Source organism: Loxodonta africana, chromosome 27 (assembly GCF_030014295.1).
Source record: "Loxodonta africana isolate mLoxAfr1 chromosome 27, mLoxAfr1.hap2, whole genome shotgun sequence".
Classification (NCBI taxonomy): Eukaryota; Metazoa; Chordata; class Mammalia; order Proboscidea; family Elephantidae; genus Loxodonta; species Loxodonta africana.
Window position 1 is genome coordinate 34,722,974 of NC_087368.1, and position 15,346 is coordinate 34,738,319.

At 44.1% G+C, this 15,346-nt stretch overlaps 1 protein-coding gene across 1 annotated transcript in view; it reads left to right on the top strand.

The window, feature by feature from the left end:
• Positions 1-15,346, top strand: part of ARPP21 (cAMP regulated phosphoprotein 21) — a 125,370-nt gene that overhangs the window by 62,609 nt on the left and 47,415 nt on the right. Inside the window, exons 15-17 of the mRNA XM_064277452.1 lie at positions 903-1,007; positions 1,929-2,189; positions 8,564-8,690. Coding sequence (XP_064133522.1) covers positions 903-1,007; positions 1,929-2,189; positions 8,564-8,690 — 493 coding nt within the window. The remainder of the gene's footprint in view (positions 1-902; positions 1,008-1,928; positions 2,190-8,563; positions 8,691-15,346) is intronic.

The window sequence follows — 15,346 nt, forward strand, 5'->3', positions numbered from 1 at the left end:
TTGAGGCTAAACTCAAAGTCCCATACAGGCTTTTGTATCCCCTTGGTCATGCGTTCCCATCACAGACCAAGTGTTTGTGTCTGTAGGTCAGAAAGGAACTCTTTATCAATGGGAAGAACAGAAATCAGTTAACTCCAAGGCTAACCTGGCTGTTCATACGTGCTCTAGAGAAATGCAGATCTGCTCTCTTTCCCAGGTTGTTGTCTGTTCTGACTCATGGGGACCCATGTGTGCAGAGTAGAACTGCTCCATAGGGCTTTTAAGGCCACAACCTTTCCGAAGCAGATCACCAGGGCCATCTCCCATGGAACCTCTGGGTGGGTTCCAACCACTTAACCTTTTGGCAGTAGTTGAGTGCTTAACCCTCTGCACGACTCAGGGACTCCTTTCCAGGGTTACACATGGAAAAGGTCCGCAGAAACCTGATGTGTCCCAGGTAGGCTGCCAGAATGAACCTCTTTTTTATTTACTTTTTCTTAATTCTTATTCCCCGCACAATATTTTTATACCCAGAGAATCTATCACTAACATCAAAAGTATGGCAGTAACTTTTTTTTTAATTGCGTTAATATATATGTATCAAAGCATTTGCCATTCCAACATTTTTTACATGTATGATTCAGTGACGTCAATTGCATTCATTGTGTTGGTCAACCATCACCACCATCTCCTCTAGCGGCAGGGACCAGTGTGTGCTCACTCTACAGAAGTGAACCTCCCTGAAGGCTGTGTGGCTCTGGTCTACCTGCCCTTGACTTTTAGTTGGTGGCTGGCACACCTCTCTGGAGTGCATTGAACTAAGAGAACCTGTAAGGGATGGTGATGTGCTTCAGATAACACAGCCTTCCCGTGAGACTCAGCAGTGCTTTCCTGTTACCTGATCTGCTTTTTCTTTCCTTCAGTCTGTCCAGGGGCTGCAGGCTTCCTCACAGTCAATGCAATTTCCAGCAGTCTCTTTTCCTCCCCAGCATCTCCTGCCTGTGTCTCCAACGCAGCACTTTCCCGTGGTACTGTATTACGTGTGTGTGACGTGTCCCTGGGAGAGCATATGCACTGGTTTTACTACATCCCAGTGCAGGGCTGGCTGATGCTGGGTGGGTGTGCTGTGCTCCTGTGATGGGGCTGCGCATAAACGTCACATTCCTGAATGTTGCAGCCCATCCTTGCAAAACGATGGTCTCCTTTCTGTCACTTGCCCCACGGCTAGTGCTCCTGCAGTTTGGTGGCCTTTTAAGAGTGAAGGAGGTATTAGATGCTCTCTGAATTAGAAGTCAGGAACGGAGAGACTTCATGAGCTTGGTGTGAGGGATTGGGAAATACCCTGAAGTCTGTGCTCCTGATGTGGGTGCTCTCTTGGCACCCCAGAGCCCCAGTTCTCTTTCATTTTCCCATCAAGGTACTGAGTCCTTTTATGTAACAGCTTAAATACTGAGTAAAACCCCCAAATTTCAGGCCAGACCAGTGAACAAACACTCTCTAATACAGGGAAAGAAATCTCACCCAGCCTGTTGCTGATACCACTTCTGGCTCCATCTTTCTCTGCAGCCTCAGTGGTGGCAACGAATATGGAGACTTCTGCCTCTCTCCAAAGGGCAGATCCTGAAGTTGCTGGCTGGGAAGACCTCCACTTCCACAGCACTATCCTGAGGAGCTTGAGCCCTCAAGGAAAAAACAATACGTTTGCTTCCATTGAAAGTGGAAGATTTGGGTCCCCTTGCTTTCCATGTCTGACCCTAAGGATGATTAAAACCTGATTTCTCATGTTGTGTTCTGGCCTGAGAATTCCTTTTCTTTTTTTAATTTTGTTTTTCCAAATTGTGCTTCTTCCTTCTCCTGTAACTACTGGCATGTGGTCCGTGTCTACCTCAACATGCCTCTCAAATTACTAAGGTCTTGCTGACTCTCTTGCTTGCTTCTGTGACTTGCAGAGAGAAGATGTAGTGACACAGTTCAGCCAGATAAGCCTGAGTCGGCAATCCTCAGGGGAGACCCCTGAGCCCCCATCGGGCCCTGTCTACCCATCATCCCTCATGCCACAACCAACCCAACAGCCAAGCTACGTCATCGCCTCCACAGGCCAGCAGCTTCCTCCAGGGGGCTTCTCAGGCTCTGGACCACCCATCTCCCAACAAATCCTCCAGCCCCCTCCCCCACCACAGGGATTTGTGCAACAGCCTGCACCTGCACAGGTAGGTGTGCTTTGTCCTACACCTGTGACAGACAGTTGATCTGTGGGGCACTTTGACTTGTCTTGTCAGAGCCCTGGTGGTGCAGTGGTTAAGAGCTCGGCTGCTAACCAAAAGATCAGCAGTTCAAATCCACCAGCCACTCCTTGGCAACCCTATGGGGCAGTTCTCTTCTGCCCTGTAGGGTCACCATGAGTTGGAATCGACTCACGGCAACAGATTTGGTTCCCGACTTCTATCTTCCATGTAGAATATTGCAGGTCAACTTGCCATGCCCTACTGGTCCATATTGATATTCTTCACAAACAGGAATCGGTCTTTGCTTCTGTTCATCCAGAAACCCTGGTGGCGTAGTGGTTAAGTGCTATGGCTGCTAACCAAAAGGTCGGCAGTTCGAATCCACCAGGCGCTCCTTGGAAACTCCATGGGGCAGTTCTACTCTGTCCTATAGGGTCGCTATGAGTCGGAATTGACTCGATGGCAACAGGTGTCTGTTCATCCAAGTATGCAAAGTCTTGGCACTCAGAAAGTAAGTTTAATGAAAGTAACCCCAGCGCCCATGGTTCAAAAGAGGAATATCCCATTTTCCAGGCTACTGGTGCAGAGGCCAGAGGGAAGCGCTTCCTCCCCTATGATGGCCTGCTGGATGGATTGACTAGGAGTGTCCTTGGGGAAGGGATAGGCCTGCACTGGGGGACTTTTGACACTCTCTTACTGCTGCTAGTGAAATGTGCTTTTTCCTTTTTTTTTTTTTAAATCAATTCATAAGCATTTTCTTGAGTTAATCTGGTGCTCCAGGCAGGAACTCTGCTATGAATATAAAGGAGGAAGGTAAGCTGGTATCCAGTGTCCTTCCCTCCCTAGGGGAAAGCAGAGCTGGCTTCTGCTCTCACAGCAGCCATTAATCATATTTAATTGACTCGAGCATGTAAGACACCACAGATCACTGATTTTTACTGTCTGCTCAAAGACAGATTATGTGTTACCCTTGGCCACCAAACATCTCTGGTGCTCTCCTGGGTATCCCTTGCAGAATATTGGAAGCGATTACTGTCAAGATGCAAAATGTACAGAGGCGTTTTCGGGTCCGTTTTCAAGACGCACATCTCCCAGGCAAATCCCATCCTAATTATGAAGGATCGCGTTGGATGAGCTACTTAAAGTGCGGCGTCACCTTTCTGTCATTGCTTTCGCTGCATTAACAACTTGAGTAAATTGTTTTCTTTTTCAAGCCACACAAAACCCCCTACCGTAAAATGATGTTCACTCAGTTGTTTGTTTTTGTTTGAGTGATTAATGAATCGTTCATCTTCAGTGACCTCTGTATTATCTCTTGCTAGTAGGACTTTAAGGAAAAATGAAAAATAACTTTAAGTCACAGGAGAAAGGGCTTTATTAATGTAGTAATTGTTCTGTTCTGTTGTGTTCAAGTTTCATTTTTAGGTTAAAATAGCTCTTTGAGCCTAAATAGCATCTAAGTGTTCTTACACATTTCCATTGTCCAGCAGAAGAGCTGGCAGAATATTTAATTGAAGACTTAAAAAAAAAAAAATTCCTTCCCTGATGAAGGGATTTCAGTGTTAGTACACTGCTTGGGCAGAGACAATTTAGAACCCCTGCCGTGTCTGTATCAGAAATACTTTCATTCCCTCTTCAATAATTTACAAATAGAAAGTTGGGGAAAGGGGAAGAACAAAACAGATATTATTTTTTTATGAACCGACAGATAAAGGTGTATTATATACATCCCTGGGTGGCGCAAATGGTTTGTGCTTGTCTACTAACCTAAAAGTTGGTGGTTTGAGCCCACCCAGTGGTACCATGGTAGGAAGGCCCAGCAATCTGCTTTTGTAAAGATTACAGCCAAGAAAACCCCATGGGGCAGCCCTAAATCATAACACATGGGATTGCCATGAGTCAGGATCCCCTCGAGGGCAATGGGTTTGGTTTTTGGTCTTGTGTCTGCATCAGAAACACTTTCATTCTCTCTTCAATAAATTCACAAAGAGAAGGGGGGGAGGGGAGCAAAACAAGTGTTCAGGGTTCATGGTCTGTCTGAAGGTCTGTGGAATTCTTTCTTAAGGAACGACAGGAAGAGGTATCACCTATAACCCATAAAGAAAGCCAAGGCAAACCCATAGCTGTCGAGTTGATTCTGATTCCTAGTGACCCTATAGGACAGAGTAGAATTGCCCTGTAGGGTTTCCAAGGAATGCCTGGTGGATTCAAACTGCCTACCTTTTGGTTAGCAGCCAAGCTCTTGACCACTGCGCCACCAGGGCCCCATATAACCTATCGTGACTTTCAATTTAGTAAATATTTTACGACCTGGTTACTCTATTATGGAACAATGAAAAGAGCTCAGTTGAGATTCAGCCCATGAACATATTGGAAAGACATTAGTTTATGCAAAGGATGAACCCGTTTAAAAGCTTCAAAGATCAATTTTGTCTGGTTCTTTATGTGTGTTTTCTGAATGCTGGATGGAAGGGTGAATCGGGTAATACAAGGACAAGGCAAGGAGGGATTTAGAGAAGGAAGTGGGGAAAGTGTTCATTTTTTGTTTCTTCTTTTATTTATTTCTGTCATCTCCTAACCCACTCATTATTTAGATTCTCCATTCTAACATTGTTGTTGTTATTAGCTGTCATCGAGTTGGCCCCCTACTCCTGACATCCCCATGCACAATGGAACAAAACAGTATCTGTTCCTGTACTACCCCCAAGATCAGGTGAGAATTAGATCATTGTGATCCATAGGGTTTTCGTTGCCTGATTTTTGGAAGTAAATCACCGGGTCTTTCTTCCTAGTCCATCTTAGTCGAGAAGCTCCACTGAAACCTATTCAGCATCATAGCAACACGCAAGCCTCCGCCATAAAAAAAAATTCATTCCCGCTGGGTTGATCCCGACTCTTAGCAACCCTATAGAACAGAGTAGAACTGCCCTGTAGAGTATCCAAGGAGCACTTGGTGGATTTGAACTGCCGACTCTTTTTGGTTAGCAGCACTAGCTCTTAACCACTGTGCCACCAAAAAAAATGTATTTCATACCTTTTGGTGTCCTTCCCCCTTCTCACTTCCCCTCTGCCTTCTGGCATTTCATGCCAATTCTTTAGGAAAATCCCTCTGTCTTAGTTACCTAGTGCTACAATAAAAAAAAGTACCATAAGCAGATGGCTTTAACAAAGGGAAATTTATTCTCTCACAGTCTAGTAGGCTAGAAGTCTGAATTCAGGGTGTCAGTTCCAGGGGAAGGCTCCCTCTGTAGGTTCTGGAGGAAGGTCCTTTTCATCAGTCTTCCCCTGGACTAGGAGCTTCTCCACACAGGAACCCCAGGTACAAAGGATGTGCTCTGCTCCCAGCCCTGCTTTCTTGGTGGTATGAGGTCCCCATGTCTCTCTGCTTGCTTCTCTCTTTTATATCTCAAAAGAGATTAGCCCAAAACACAATCCAATCTTGTAGGTTGAGTTCTGCCTCATTAACATAACTGCCGCTGAACCCATTTCATTAACATCATGAAGATAATATTTACAACACATAGGAAAATCACATCAGATGACAAAATGGTGGACAACCACACAATAGGGGGAATCATGGCCTAGCCAAGTTGACAGATATATTTGGGGGGGACACAATTCAATCCATGACACCCTCCTAGCTCAGCTCAGCTTCCTTTGTCTCTGGGAGGATGATGGTGGGCCAGGTGGCTATTTGCATCCTATAGTTGGTGGCCATAATCCCTAAGAGCTGGCCAAAGCTCTACCATGGGCTGTGGGAGAAACTGGATAACTGAGTGAAAACGGTTTTATTTGGGCAAACCTCTAGCACAGCTTCTAGGAGTATCAGTGACTCAGGACTGGGAGAAAAAGAAAATCAAAACCAAAGAAAACTGGAATCCTAAGCCTGAGGCTCTGTAATAAGAATAAGGAATTATAATTTAATCTAAACCATTAGTGTCCATGAGGAGAGTTTCAAATGTTCGCTCTCCACTCCTCACCCCGAAGGTATTTTCATGTATTGAAGGAAGAGGAGAACCTTCACACTCATGGCCTTACTTTCAACCAAGGCACAGTCTTTCCTAAGGTACAGGATGCGATTCTTCCTAAAAGGCGTGTAAGTAGAATGCTGATGAGCGAATTAGATAATAGCTGTTCCTGCTCTTCTTATTATTAAGAAGCACCGGATATAGAATGGCACATTGTCATATGTGTGTCCTAAAATTTACTCTTTTTTTTTTTTTTCTCAGAATGCAAACATTTTATTCACTAAGATGTCTAGATCTCAAAACAAAGACAATGCATTTCCTAGTTTTGAATCTCTGGGCATTTTTTAGGAAATAAATCTCTGGTACTCTTTTGTGTCTTCTTGTGAGCCTCACAGAATTTTCTTTGAAATAAGAGCCAACCATGAATTTGGGTAGAGATATCCTACCTCAAGCTGGAGCCCTGGTAATGCAGTGGTTAAACGTTCGACTACTAACCAAAAGGTTGGCAGTTAGAATCTACCAGCCGCTCCTTGGAAACCCTACAGGGCAGTTCTCCTCTGTCCTGTGGGGTTGCTATGAGTTGAAATCGAGTTGATGGCAATGGGTTTTTTTATCCACCTCAAAGTGTTTATTTTTCAAGTGAGTTTCCTTCCTCTACCTGCAAATGAAATTCGCTCAGAGAGGGGCTTTGTGGCTCTGGACGACATTGATGGCAGAGTTCATGTCTGCCTGTTCCTCTAAGTAGAGTTGTGTGTGAATCCAGCCTGCTGGTCAGCCCTCCTATCTGTACAAGAAGCACTGCAGTCAGTCGACACACCATTCTCTTATCAGCTGGAAGAGAACTCCACACAAGACCATGAGATGTAGACAGAAGACCTAAGGAGGGTCCTGTTTCTCTCTGTGTTTAAATCAGTGCTTACCACTGCCCAGCCGTGGAGCCCGAAGGACAAGCACAGGAGGAAGCACCATGAGTAAGAACGAGGGCTAGACTGCCCCAGAGCCTGTAGTGAGGAAGGAAGCCCTTGGGGACCTCTTAATACAATGTAACCTCACTCTGTTCTCAAGTAAACATAGTCCAGCCCTTGTGCTAGAACTTGAACCATTAGATAAGTAATTCCTCTCTTCCTCTGTGAGAAGGGACTTGTCCCCACTGATACCCTGGGACAGATAAGAAAGTCTTTCCAGATCAAGTGACATATGATTTTGAATCTTACTGGAAATTTATATATTCCTAGTCATTGTACATGTGAGAAATGTTGAACTGGCCAATGTTGTGTTACCTGTGTACCTGTATATCTATGTGAAGCCCTGGTGGCGCAGTGCTTAAGAGCTATGGCTGCTAATAGAAAGGTCGGCAGTCTGAGTTCACCAGCCTCTCCTTGGAAACCCTATGGAGCAGTACTACTCTATCCTGTAGGGTTGCTATGAGTCAGAATCTACTCGACGGCAACAGTTTTGTTTTTAAATATATATATCTATGTCTATCTTGTTTGCCTGTATCTGTTTATTTATATTTTTTATGTTTATATTTATATATGCAACTGAAGATAAAAAAAGTGATAGAAGGTTGCATAAACCCCATTTTTAACATCGCTCTCCCTTTAGAGTGAGCATATTTTTTGAGTACTAGCTCTTTGCCAATGACTGTGCAAAGTGCTTTTATAGACTTTACCACATTTCAAAATTTCATTCTCTGTTACTTTTAGGCTAGAAACCAGCATTTTTCACGTCTCTCCTCTGTTCTCATTAGAAAAGCAATTCCAGTTAGATATAATGTTTAAAACCATCACGAGCAAGCCCCGGTGATAGCAGATAACTGTTTATTGTTGCATTTTAAACACACAAAAGTCAGTGGTTTGAAACAGCACCCATTTTATTGGTCAGGATTAAGTCAGAAATTTCAACTAGAATCAGCAGAGATGGTACAGGTCTGCCCCATGTGGTATTGGCTGGGGTGGCTGGACCACAGCTCCGGAACTCCGGTGAAGCTGTTGACTGGGCTGCCTCTCTTCTTCTCCATGTGGACTCTCTCCGTGACAGGATAGCTCTGGCTTCCTTTACCTGATGGCTGAGTTTCCCTTCTGCAGAAGTGGAAGCTGCAAAGCTTCTTAAGGTTTAGGTTTGAAAGTCTCAGTTGTCACTCCTGCGTCTCGGCCTGGCTCAAAGCCAACCGCAGAGCCAGTTGAGATTCCAGGGCTTGGGGAACAGGCTTCACCTTTTCATGGAAGGGATAGCATGGACGTACGGACAGGCAAGGGGGTGCTTCTGGGGGCCATCTTTACAGACAATCTACACAGTCATATTATAAGATGGCCTAATATATTTTAACTATGTTTTAAAAAGTTAACTTATGTACAGTTCTCAGTCCCTGCTTTCTTCACTCCCACACAGATGCCGGTGTATTACTACACGTCTGGTCAGTACCCTACCTCAACCACGCAGCAGTACCGGCCCATGGCCTCGGTTCAGTACAACACCCAGAGGGCTCAGCAGATGCCTCAGGCGGCACAGCAAGCAGGTACCGCAATCTGCTCCCTGTCTTCTCCTCCAACACGGTGGTTTTCACAGGTCACTCTCTGAGTTGTCCTGTTCGAATGAGTAACCAAGCTTGGCAGTTTAAACCAGCTCATTTCCCTTACTCTAAGCACGTGACAAAGCACTTGGTTACCTGTATGCAGAAAAGTAAAAGGGACCAGAAAAGGAAGTATATACATCACCCTGGCATCCTGGGCATGTGTGCTAAAGACAATTTCCATCAATTCCCATTACTTTGGGGTCACTTTAGCATCCCAGACATGAGAGCTAAAGATGGTTGCCATAAATTTCCATTACTCTGGGATCTTTTTGGTTTATTTTAAAGTAGAAGGCCAATCACATCCCTGTATCACTAGTTCATGTTTTTTTCCTAAATTTTTTTTTTTTTCACTTGAAGAGAGTTGTTTCCCTGTTCCCAAGTTGAGGGGTCAGGCTAGGCTGAATCTACATCACCCTAGAAAGCACTATGTTTACAAGAAGGCCACGGCCATGCGCCTGCCTCTCAGAGGAACTTGACTCGTGGTCCACGTTCACGGCGGCCACAGCGCAGCCTCGCACCCAGAGCCCAGCAGCCACTGTCCAGTGGGAAGGGGGGCCGATGCACTGTTGGAGAGTGAGTAGCAGGTCTCACAGTGAACCGGTCTCTTTCCCTGCTGTGTCACTCCTAACGGAATGCTGTTACCCGGAGGACAGCGGGAACCGGCAGGGCCGAGCCACTGGTGCTGGGGAGAGGGTTGTGTCATTCCTGCTGACCAAGCTGTGGGAAAAGCTGCTGAGCGCCCTCTGAAGACCGCCTGGCTGGGAGACTGCCTTCTGTAGGTAGGTCATGTAGAGAACACGCCTTCCCCGCGGCAGCTCCTCGGTGCCTGCGCCGTGGTCTGACATCTGCACGGAACATGCCCGTGTTCGCCGAGAATACATGCGGATCCGTGCAGGCGCTGTACGCACAACATGCAGGCTGGTTTTGATTTTTTTTTCTTAATAAGCTACGACAGAAAACACAATCCCTGTCGAGGATTAACATCAACGACAGATACCATAGGAATACTAACGCGGACATTGCTACCATTTCCTCAGTTTGGAGACAGGATTATTACCTCTGTGTTGTGGGGAGTTGTAGATCTCATGGCCTATTTAAAGTCCGTGGGAGAAGAATTAGAGGGATTTACAGGGTCGCTGGAGCCCTGGTGGCACAGTGGTTAAGAGCTCGGCTGCTAACCAAAGGTTGGCAGTTCGAATCCACCAGCTGCTCCTTGGAAACCCTGTGGGGCAGTTCTGCTCTGTCCTATAGGGTCACTATGAACTGGAATTGACTTGACGGCAACGGGTTCAGTTTTTTTAGGTTTTTGTATCAGCCGGCCAGATCATGTTTTATTTCTACACTGTATTGGTTTGGAGCACAATATACTTTGACCTCTAAATTGACTTGACACTTTTACGGTAAATAAGCACACAAAACAATTTCAGAACATTAAGGCTTTTAAGAAAAGAGTTTGATGGTATTTTCTATGATTATTAGAGAATGTCATTATTTCGATCGATAATTTTGGAGGTGCCTGTGCTATCAGTTTAGATATATACTGTGCTGATGTGTTCCTTCCATTTTGAAATGTCTTATATTCTTTCACTAATGTTTATCTAAGAGTTTACTTGCTCGGTCAAGAGGCTTCAGTGAAATTTTTGTTTTGGTGACTAATGCCTTTAGAAGAACAAAGATGCGGCTATCTAATTATGATGGCTTTGATTTTACTTGGCTTAGCACCATTGCATCATGTATTTTTATAGAGAGATGTTTTGGTCTTGTGTTCGCTCTCATAGACGGAAACGTACTTACAAATGTGCCAGAACCCACTAAACTCTGGGTCTGTGTGAGGAGCCAAAGCTGAGTAAGTTGGATAACTGAGAGGATAACAGTGAGATTTACAAGAAGCCTTGGGTTTCCCACTGACTCCTGTGTTGCTAATTCCCCTCTCCACTAACGTCACTGTTGTCTGTCAACACAAGGAGGATATGTGTGACATTTTTGACTCTATTATAAAACGTTGAGCAACCATTTAGGACTGCAGAGAGAACCCCCTCCCCATCTCAGGGAGACCTACCTGGCCCCAACTGTGTTCTCTGTGGCAACCTGGTGGCTTTGACATGGCCCATGCTCCCATATCACCGTGGAAGTGCCAGCCCCAAGGAGACAGAATGGCACTGTAATGAGGAAGAATGCATTTCAAAGCAACATTCTGGCCCAAAATAGAAGCAAGGGCAATATTTCTATGTCAAGAAAGTGAGTGACAGTTGATGTCTGTGCAGCTGGGGAGGTAAGAAGGAAAAAGGGTAAGGAACAGCATCTTCTCCCCAAAGTGAGACCATTTATGTACACATCTAGACCGAGGCCTTCGAGCCCATAGTTATTGTGACTACCACACTTTATACCAAAAAAAAAAAACCCAAAAAACCCATTGTTGTCAATTCCGACTCATAGCGACCCTATAGGACCGACTAGGACCCTATAGGACCAAGTAGAACTGCCCTATAGGGTTTCTAAGGATCTGCTGGTGGATTTGAACTGCCAACCTTTAGGTTAGCACTGAGCTCTTAACCGCTGCGCCACTGGGGGCTCCACCATAGCTGATACTTAGCTGTAAAACCCCGATGCAATGTCCACTGCTAATAAAGTCCAGATAACCCAGCTCACACGATGGCTCTTAACAATAGGGGAACACTCCAGGACCTATAGTTAGCAGGCCTTTTGCTGAGCCTGGTGGGACCAAAAGGACATGACAGATTATATGAGGGAATGACACTATGTTGATGGGTGTCTTAGTCATCTAGTGCTGCTATAACAGAAATACCACAAGTGGATGGCTTTAATGAAGAGAAATTTATTTCTTCACAGTGAAGTAGGCTAAAGGTCCAAATTCAGGGTGTCACCTCCAGGGGAAGGCTTTCTCTCACAGTGGGCCTTCTCATCAATCTTCCTCTGGAGTAGGAGCTTCTGCGCACAGGGACCCTGGGTCCAAAGGACATGCTCTGCTCCCTGCACTGCTTTCATGGTGGTATGAGGTTCCCCTCTCTGCTTGCTTCACTCTCCTTTTTATCTCTTTAGAGATAAAAGGGGATACAGCCCACAACCCAGGGAAACTCCCTGTACATTGGATTGGGTATGTGACCAGGGTAAGGGTGTTACAATCCCACCCTAATCCTCTTTAACATAAAATTACAATCACAGAATGGATGACAACCACACAATACTGGGAATCATGGCCTAACCAAGTTGACACATATTTTGGGGAGACACAATTCAATTCATGATGTTGGGCTATTGCATAGAAAAAAAATAAAAGCCTCTTTGGATAATTTTTAAAATTACCTGGAAGAGGTTGACACTAAGCCTTTATCGACCTCTACCCCAATGTTGGCATGGTGCCTGTCTTAGTTACCTAGTGCTGCTGTAACAGAAACACCACACGTGGGTGGCTTTAAAGAACAAACATATTTTCTTATAGTTACGGAGGCTCAGAATCCAAATCTGGGTGTCGACTTTGTCGATTCTTTTCTTGTGGGTAGCCCTAGATTTCCCCCATCTCTGCTCTGTTCTGGGTCTGCTCTGTTCTTTTTATAACTCAGAAATTGCTAGGTTTTGGACACACCCTACACTGATAACCAAACCCACTAAAAAGTTGCACTGAGAGCTACTTGTATCAGGTGGACACTTGAGACTGTGTTGGCATCTCCTGTCTGGAGGGGAGATGGGAGGGTAGAGAGGGTTAGAAACTGGCAAAACCATCATGAAAGGAGAGACTGGAAGGAGGGGGCGGGCCGACTCATTACGGGGAGAGTAAGTGGGAGTATGGAGTGAGGTGTATATAAGCTTATATGTGACAGACTGATTTGCTTTGTAAACTTTCACTTAAAGCACAATAAAAAATATTAAAAAAAAAAAGTTACACTGATAGGGCCCCATTAATTTAACAAAGGAAACACTATTCCCAAACAGCTTTACATCCACAGGTATAGAGGTTAGGAGTCTAACCTGTAATTTGGGGGGCACAATTCAACCCATGACAGCACCATCCCACAGTGATACTGTTGACTTCTCTGACTTGCTCTCCCACCTGCTTCCTGCAGCCCTGCACCCTGGGTGGGATCTGACCCTCTACTGTCCCCATCTATGGCTGACTCCATATTATACCATAATGTCCTAACTTATCACATGACCAAGCGTTACAGTGGGGCAAAATTACATCAGTTCAGGCCAAATGAGATTTTAATCCAGTGTGCATCTTGGTACTGTTCTTAGTCTTTACTTAATTGCACTGAACGGTGTCCTTTCCTTCTTGTACATTCTTGGCAGAATTGAAATCTCTTGGCAGTTACTATATCTTTCCTGGTCCTTAAAACTCTATACTCAAATACTTGATTACTGTCGAGTCGATTCCGACTCACAGCGACCCTGTAGGACAGAGTAGAACTGCCCCATAGAGTTTCCAAGGAGCGCCTGCTGGATTCAAACCGCTGACCTTTTGGTTAGCAGCCGTAGCTCTCAATCACTGTTCCACCAAGGCTTCCTAAAACTATAGACAATGAGTTTTTATGATGGAAATTGGATATTCTGCAATAGATTAGACAGGACACCAGAATTACACTGAGTCCCAGTAGAAGGGCATATGTTCTTCCTTCCAGTGATTTTGTACTTTTTACCCTACCAATGGGTAGTAAAGGTGCCAACTATGTGAACTAAGAAGCCTACGCTGGTGTGATTATAATTAAAGACTACTGATGTTTAGCAATTTGGGAGAAATCCAGTGGTAGATTTGCACAGTGGTACTTGGATTCCGTAGCTACTTGTTTGAGGAAGAAAATAAAAGCCTTTAACATAGGAATGTCTCCAACAGAAAAATTATTTCTTGCTAATCTGACATTCTCAGGCCACCGACAGTCAGGGACAGTTGTCTTTATGAGGCCGTTGTTGATAACCCAAGAGTAGATAGGATTGCAGTTATGAGGTTATAGCTAAATAGACTGTAGTTTTTAAATCATCCTGATTTAAAAAGACTTAGAGATGAGAGTGTCTTACCTGGGAACATATTTTCTCAGTGCTCACATATTAAAAGGAAGTAATGAAGGAGAAGTGTTGTATTCCTTAACGTTTTATTTTAGCAGCCTATTGCCATGCTGCCTTCAGTGAACGCTTGTATGGATATTCTTTTACTCTTCTTCAAAAACATCTTTAAAACCATAAAAAAATGTTAGCCCTTGTCATCAGCGGAGGGCCTTCCGCGAGCTACTTGCTATGCTGAGTTTAAAAACATTTCATTGTTTAATCCTCACTGCAGATTTAGAGGGGAAGTAGCAGTATCTGTTTTACAGATGGAGAAAAGTATTGCTCAGTTACCCTGGGACCCAAGATTGATCAAGAGGTGAGGAGCACCCAGGCTTGACTGGTTTTAAGTCCTGGCGGCGCAGTGGTTAAAATGCTGGACTGCTAACTGAAAGGTCAGTGGTTCGAAACCACCAGTGGCTCCGTGGGAGAGAGATGTGGCAGTCTGCTTCTGTAGAGATTACAGCCTTGGAAACCATATGGGGTCACTCTGAGTTGGAATCGACTGAACGGCAGTGAGTTTGGTTTTGGTTTTTGGTTTTGTTAACCAGTTTATCATAACAGCATAAACATGGTAACTAGTTTTGCCTTTATGTGCTGGCGTGGGTGATCATGGAAACTAGCATGTTGGAGCAAGGCCAGCATCCACATGTACAGAGGCCGATAACATTTAAGTGGTTGTTCAAGTGCACAGGTTGGCTTAACAGCAGAACCAATCTGACTTCTGCCTCCCAGTCCAGCTTGAGGTTTCCCATTGCTTTGCAGAGCTGATCCATAACAACAGATGGCAGAGAAAGCTCGAATCACACATTGGAAAGGAAAAAAAAAAAAAAAGAATTCTTCCTAGATCATGTCTTCAACTCCAAATGTCCTTTTTAGTTTATCTTAAGAAAAGATGTATTTAGCTTCATTATTCTTGGCTCTTCAGTATCCTGGGCATGTCCAAAAAGCAGCAGAAATGAGCTTATAAAGTCCTGTATGTTTTCATAAATGGGCATTTGAGAATGAATGTAATCTGGTTTGGTGTCAGTATATAAGTCTTATAAAATGAATTGGGAAGTGTTCCCTGTTCTTCCATTTGTTGGAAGATATAGTGTCAAATTGATGTGACATCATTTTTTATGTAAGTGGTAGAATTTGCCAGTCAAACTCTCTGGTCTTGGACATTTTCAGGAGTTTTTTTTTTTTTTAATATTTTAAAACAATTTTTGGAGCTTTTTAATTATTATAAATTTGATTATTTCTGTAATGGTTATAGGAATATGCAGATTATCCATTTCATCTTGGTTAAGTTTTGGTAGTTTATGTAATCTTCAAGGATTTGGTCTATTTCTTTTAAGTTGTTGAATTTATGAGAGTAAAGTTGTTCATAGTATTCCATTATTATCCTCTTAATGGCTGTAGGATCTGTTGGGATATTCCCTCTTTCATTCCTGAGATTGGTGGTTTTAACTTCTCTCTTTTTAATTTTATTAGTCTTGCTAAATTTATCAATATTATTGACCTTTCCAGAGAACCAGTTCTTTGTTTCATTGATTTTCTCT